Source organism: Clytia hemisphaerica, unplaced genomic scaffold (assembly GCF_902728285.1).
Source record: "Clytia hemisphaerica strain Z4C2 unplaced genomic scaffold, Clytia hemisphaerica genome assembly, whole genome shotgun sequence".
Classification (NCBI taxonomy): Eukaryota; Metazoa; Cnidaria; class Hydrozoa; order Leptothecata; family Clytiidae; genus Clytia; species Clytia hemisphaerica.
This window is the reverse complement of record NW_027103526.1, coordinates 1-6,266: the sequence shown is the minus strand read 5'-3', so window position 1 is coordinate 6,266 and position 6,266 is coordinate 1. Positions and strand designations below refer to the sequence as shown.

Genomic DNA, 6,266 nt, shown 5'->3' with positions numbered 1-6,266 from the left:
GATCGATTTGTCTGGCTACTGTGACAGGTTTCTTTTTTAAATATTGAACTTTTTACTCCAGCTCATATTATTCACCTCTTCATCTGTTAGAGTTTCTCCGTATTGTGTAGCGACTACTTTGATAATATTAGTCCATTTAAATAATCTGCACTCCATGTAAGAAAGTATGTGCTAGGTCCAAAACACACGACATTTAGCTAAAACATCCAACATCATGTTATGGCACCACTGTGGAGTTCCTCTAATATTCTTGAATGAGTTTTGGAAAATTTGGTCCTCATTTATCATTGTCTAACGTTATCAGGGTTGGTCAATGATCCTGCAGAAATATCACTTTGAAAGTGTTTTTGCTGTGAAAAACTTATTGCACTAGCAACATTCGAGCTTTCCGTCCAATGCAAAGAATGAAATATGTACTGAGGATCTGAAGCAAATCTATCATCTGATGATTTCAGCCTGGCATGGACATATTTTATTGGAGTTATATTCCTATCTCTAGGCGTATTGAAGTAATTCTTAGCATCGGGATAATGCCCTGGAAAAGCTAATGCTTCCCAATCTGGTTCAGAATAGAATGACACAGGCATTTCGTTTTCACACGGTGCAATATTGACAATTTCATCAGATGATACAGGGGCTGGTTGTTTATGAGCAATCTCAATAGCTTGTTCTGAAGTAATATTTGCGCCTTCAATGTCATACATTAGAGTTGGCTGGGAAGAATTGTTATCTTTAATTAGTTTTTCGTGATTTTTATCATTGCCTTCAATGTTATCATCACTATCACTTTCATCATCTTGCTGAGGTTGTGCATTTTTATCAGTAAGTAGTGACCATAATTCAGGGTCTCTTCTCAAACTTTCATCTTCCCATCTCGCATTAGGTACAACATTTTCATAAAATTTATTTATTTCAACTAACTTTTCTAAAGCTTTTGTAACAAATGCAGGTCGGATATTTTGTTTATTCACATAGCTTTTATCTGTGAGACGTCGCTTTAAAGCGAGTGATATTAAAAATTCTTCACTACAAACTCTTGGTAAAATCTTTTGAATTTTGTCTAGATTTGCCGGAACCATTACGCACTGCCCTTTGAGACCTTGCTGTCCACCTTTATGTTTTGGTACAATAAACATGAAGGGAATAATTTGCGACACAAGCATCATTTCTATGGGGCACAAATCATCTAATTCAGGAATTCTTGTAGACAGTTGCAAATTGTTTGCTTGAGCCTGCACTGGTAACTTTTCTTTTTTTATTGCTTTATCACATGGGTGGCAAATCCAGTATTTTTCTTCTGAATCACAATGTAAGTTGACAGCATCACATTCTTCAAACATTGGTAAGCCTTCATATTCTTTATGGAGGAACCGCTTGCCGTTTCCCTTGTACTCCCATTTTAGACATATGTGACATTTGTTTGTCGGGCCGTCTTGTGTAGCTGTTACAAATTTTTGCTTTACGATTTCAAAAGCTTTGGTTAAAGTTATCGAAGGGTCAACCATGCTTGATCTTTGAACTTTATCAAATTCTTTTTGTTCCTCTATTTTGCTAAGCTGTCGAAATTTCCCCTTTTTGATCCGATTATGTTTTTTAGCACTTTCTTTTTCAAAATCATTTTGATTCTCCCGCAAATTTTGCATTCTTTTTCGTGCAGATTTTTGGTTTTCTTTCTTTTCTAAATCATTTTGATTTTCCCTCAAATTTTGCATTCTTTTTTGTGCAGATTTTCGGTTTTCTTTTGTTTTAAAATCATTTTGATTTTCCCTCAAATTTTGCATTCTTTTTTGTGCAGATTTTCGGTTTTCTTTCGTTTCAAAATCATTTTGATTTTCCCTCAAATTTTGCATTCTTTTTTGTGCAGATTTTTGGCTTTCTTTCTTTTCGAAATCGTTTTGATTTTCTCGCAAATTTTGCATTTTTTTTTGTGCAGACTTTTGGCTTTCTTTCTTTTCTAAATCATTTTGATTTTCCCGGAAATTTTGCATTCTTTTTCGTGCAGATTTTCTGGCTGAATCCAGTTGAATGTTATCAAAATCACACCGCATTTTCTTCATGACAGATTTATTCGAAGAAACTGTTAGTTTACGTTTTCTTTTTACAGGTGTGGTGGAAATTGACTCAGACGGGTTTATCATTGTTTTTCTGCTTTGTCGTTCTAGCTCTAAAACAAGTGATCTCTTTATCATGACTTCAGGATTCAACTCATTATTATCATCAAAATTTGAGAAAAAAGAATTTTGATTTTTTACTTCGGGAGTGTTGTTTTCAGCTACATATTGTGTGGTTATATTTGCTGTTTGGATATTATCTTTTGAAGAATTGACATTTGGTTCAATAAAAAAATCTTGACTCGAAGGAGTAATCGGTATTATTTCTGTTGTTTTTCTATAGATCAATAAGTAAGGAACAGTATGGTCATTGACCGTACATCTAAATACATTATTTCCAATAGCCACAACACGCTCATCGTCAACTGAATACCACATTTCTCCGTATCTTACAGCTGCAGTGTAGTGACCACTATTTGCAGTATTCCCATGGTGATAAATAATGGCCTGTAAATGAAGTTTCCCTATAAGTACATTTTCAATGTCCGTTTCGATTCTTAAATTTGGAGCTAACTTTCTAGAGGTGTTGGTTAATCTGTCGTAACCAAAAATGAGTAATTGAATGATTAAAGTATCTGAAATGTTGTACAAAGTTTTGGCTTTAGTTGCTTTTGTTCTAACAGGGCAAGTAGAACATTCGTACAGCTCATCGAGAAATTCCCCATTTGGATTGTTGATACGTCTAGAGATTTCTAATTCGATTGAATTTTCTTTAAAACGATCAGGGAATTCGATATGGCATACGGTATCGTATAAGGATCTTTCAGAGGCTTTGAAGCAAGTTTGACATAATATAGATTCTAAAAATGATATTTGGAAAATATTTTCGGGTACGTTATTATTAGCATTGAAAGGGTAAATGAGATTCACAATGTGCATTAAACATTCTTCTGCGTCAAATTGTTGTCGTAGGGTAGGGTCATAATTTGGTAACTCAATTGATGAAATAAATTTATATGTTTCGATTGTGGTAGCAGAATTTTCCATCACTAAGAATAATTCTTTAACTTTCAATTTAGCAGGGTCGTTTGTATCAAGATGATTGACAAATTCTCGAAAGCTATCGATTGAGTAAAGTACTTGGAGGACTGAATTAAAGAAGCAAACATTTAACCCTATTGGTGATTTTTCTCTCAATGGTACCAAGCTACTTAGTTCTAGATTCGAATCATCAACTTGCTTCACTTTTCTAGGTGTTTTCTTAAAACCCTTTTTCTTTTTTGATGTTCCTTTTGGTCTCCCTTGGCTTTTTTGAAATCTTTCGTCAGCCATCTTTAAAAAATCGAACTCAAACAAAGTTTTAGATGTAATAATTTCAGATTTCGTAATTTCACGTCTCGTAATATCGAATTTTGTAATGAGCGTAATGAGCGTAATGAGCGTAATGACAGCCAACACTAAGGTTGGCAACTGATTTAATAACCTCTCCACCGCTTTATAGGTGACACCAGGTATAAATCAGTAAAAAAACTAATTACAAAGGATAGATATAAATGTTGCTTTTATTTGCTTTTTTATTTATTTTTTCTGTTTTTTATTTTTTTTTATTTTTTTATTTTTTATTTTTTTAATTTTTTTTTCTGTTTTTGATTTCTTTTTCGTTTTTCTTTCTATTTTTTATTTTATTTTCAATATTTTTTTTTATATTTAACAACAAATTATATCTATCAAATTTCCTAATAAATTTGTTTTTCTTTCTCTTCTTCTCCTTCTCCTTCTTCTTCAGGTGACTTCTGTCTTTGCACAGGCTTTGCACCACGGTAATCTTTTCTTCTTTGAAGAATGTCAGCAGTTTTTGCAAATAGCAAATTGATTGGAAAGTTGTTTGTTTGTGTTTGTATTTTTCTTGCGTCACTGGAATTTTAATGAAATCGCCTATTGTGGTATTGATATTTTCTCTTGTTCAGTTGTTTAATATTATTTGGTTTTTATGCTAAATAAAGATTGAAAGAAACTATATTGTCATGAAATATTAAGGATACGATGAGTGATCCGATAGTAATACTTAATATCACTCTGTTATTTTCAATAGCTGATCTAATTGATTAAAAACTTATAAAATTCATAACAGTAACACACCAGAAACATCTCCCTTCCACAACGCGTGTCTCAATGTGTCATAACATAACACAAGCTAACACAAGAAAATATTTTCAAGAGACAAACTGAAAAAAATATGCAAGCGAAACCTCTCTCCTCCATAGAGACTATTCATCCATTTGTCTTATATTAATATTAATTGAATGGAAAATATGTCGTACCGGTGGAGATTTTGCTTTCTCTTTTTCTTATTTACAAAAACGCACATAGTCGGTCTTATTGAAATGATAAACATTTTTTTCTCATCAAAATAATACGTAATTAGTTAAGAACATTGATCTATGAATATTGATTCTTATAGCTACAAATTCATTTTTTGAGCCAAAAAAATTTTTTTATGAAAGTCTGCTTCAGCCAACTTTTGAATGTGGTAGTACCCTACTTTTATGCAAAAAATCAAAAAAATCTAATGATAAAATCTCGAGAAAATCACAAAAAACCCTAATTTTAGACATATTTTGGCCCAAATTAGCCCAACATAATTTTTTCTCAAAAATCAGGCTCCGTCACATTCGAGGGTTTAAGGCTATCTATCTTTGTGCAAAAAATCAGAAAAAACTAACGAGCCAATCATGAGGAAAGCTAACAACGAACTAACGAACGAACGAACGAACGGACAAAGGTTAATTTATAGGACCTCCACCGGGGTAGGTCCAAAAAGAAACGGTGCAAACCAGGGTGCAAACAGCTTAATTCATCTGCCATTTATCCTTGTAACTTCCAATTGTCAATAGCAGTTGCTAGCTAGTCTTCAAAATAAAGTCGAATGCTATGAGAAGGTCGAAAGCATGTCAACAGTTTTCGTCCTGTACAATAGTTGGCAAGGTCTGGTCTTTTGGTTTCTATTGGCAGTCTGTAATGTTTATTGGCAAGATCTACTACAACAGACCATTAAGTGAACAAATTAATGCCAGAATAAACTAATTCGGAGTTGATTAATGTGAAATCAATTAATGCGAATTTGGCCCTTTTTCGCAAAATTAAATTCTGTAAAACTTGAAAATTTCGGTCGTTCGCATTAATAAGTTCCGCATTTTTTTCTAAACTATTGCCGATTTTGGAGGTGTAAGCCCTAAATATGATGACGACGGTACGGAAATTAACAAAGAAAGACAGACAACACAGCTGATGTTCTGTTCTTTGTGACACGAATTGATGATGAAAGCGATTTAGATGATGATTGTGAGTGATGGGGAAGATATCAGAAACATTTTTGATGTTCTCAATGACAAGGTGACGACGAAGATGAATAAGAGATTTACACGTTTTGTCTGTATTTCGTTGGAAATTCTTTAGTTCGTTCTGTCTCTACAAGGAAAAAATCATAACATTTTTTTTTTGGGGGGGGGCGCATTAATTAATTTCGCATTAATTTATTCTCGCATTAAGTCCAATCTGGATCAACTATCAGCAGCTTCTCTTTTATTGCTTTCTTGAAAGGTTTCCCTTCATTGTGGAAGCTGATAGGCTTGTCCAAGTTTTTTACTTTCGGTTTTAAACCATTGCTGATCTCATCAATCTATGCTATGATTTGATTGCTTCTGCAAAAACCTTTAGGACTTGACTGTGACGTCACAGTGATATCCATCATGGAAGTCTATCGTGGCTTGGATCAAGAGATTTAAGTTTTGGTCTTTCATACTTCTATTGTGGCGATTCTATAGAGGTTTTGGGTTTCGGATTTGACGATCTCACTTTTAGTGTAAAGATTGGAATACTGCTGAAATCGATAACTTGATGATCAAAGCATTTTTAAAAGCGCGGGATATTTCCGACCATCAAATGATATTTCCGACCATTAAATTTTCAAATTTTCAGAGTTTTGGATATTTCCGACCATCAAATGATATTTCCGACCATTACGTTATGATATTTCCGACCATTAAAGATATTTCCGCCCGTCTACGGAAAAAAAATTTGCGTTGTCGACTGTCATCCAAGGTTTTTCTGGCTTGGTATCGAATTTTTTTGAAAAAGCTCTGGTTAATTCGATTGCCACTGCATATCACGGAAATGACTTTCGAATCTGTGGATTTGATAATGTCAATGGTACTA

The 6,266-nt window shown here is 33.6% G+C and overlaps 1 protein-coding gene across 1 annotated transcript; it reads right to left on the bottom strand.

Annotated features, from left to right (window-relative positions):
* Nucleotides 1-1,813: 1,813 nt before the first annotated feature.
* Nucleotides 1,814-3,662, bottom strand: LOC136799404 (ubiquitin carboxyl-terminal hydrolase 48-like; the record flags this gene model as incomplete). The annotated part of the gene is given in 1 exon segment (XM_067056116.1): nucleotides 1,814-3,662. A coding segment is annotated over 1 exon segment (1,570 nt), but the record flags the coding sequence as incomplete, so codon positions are not given.
* Between the last annotated feature and the right edge of the window lie 2,604 nt (nucleotides 3,663-6,266).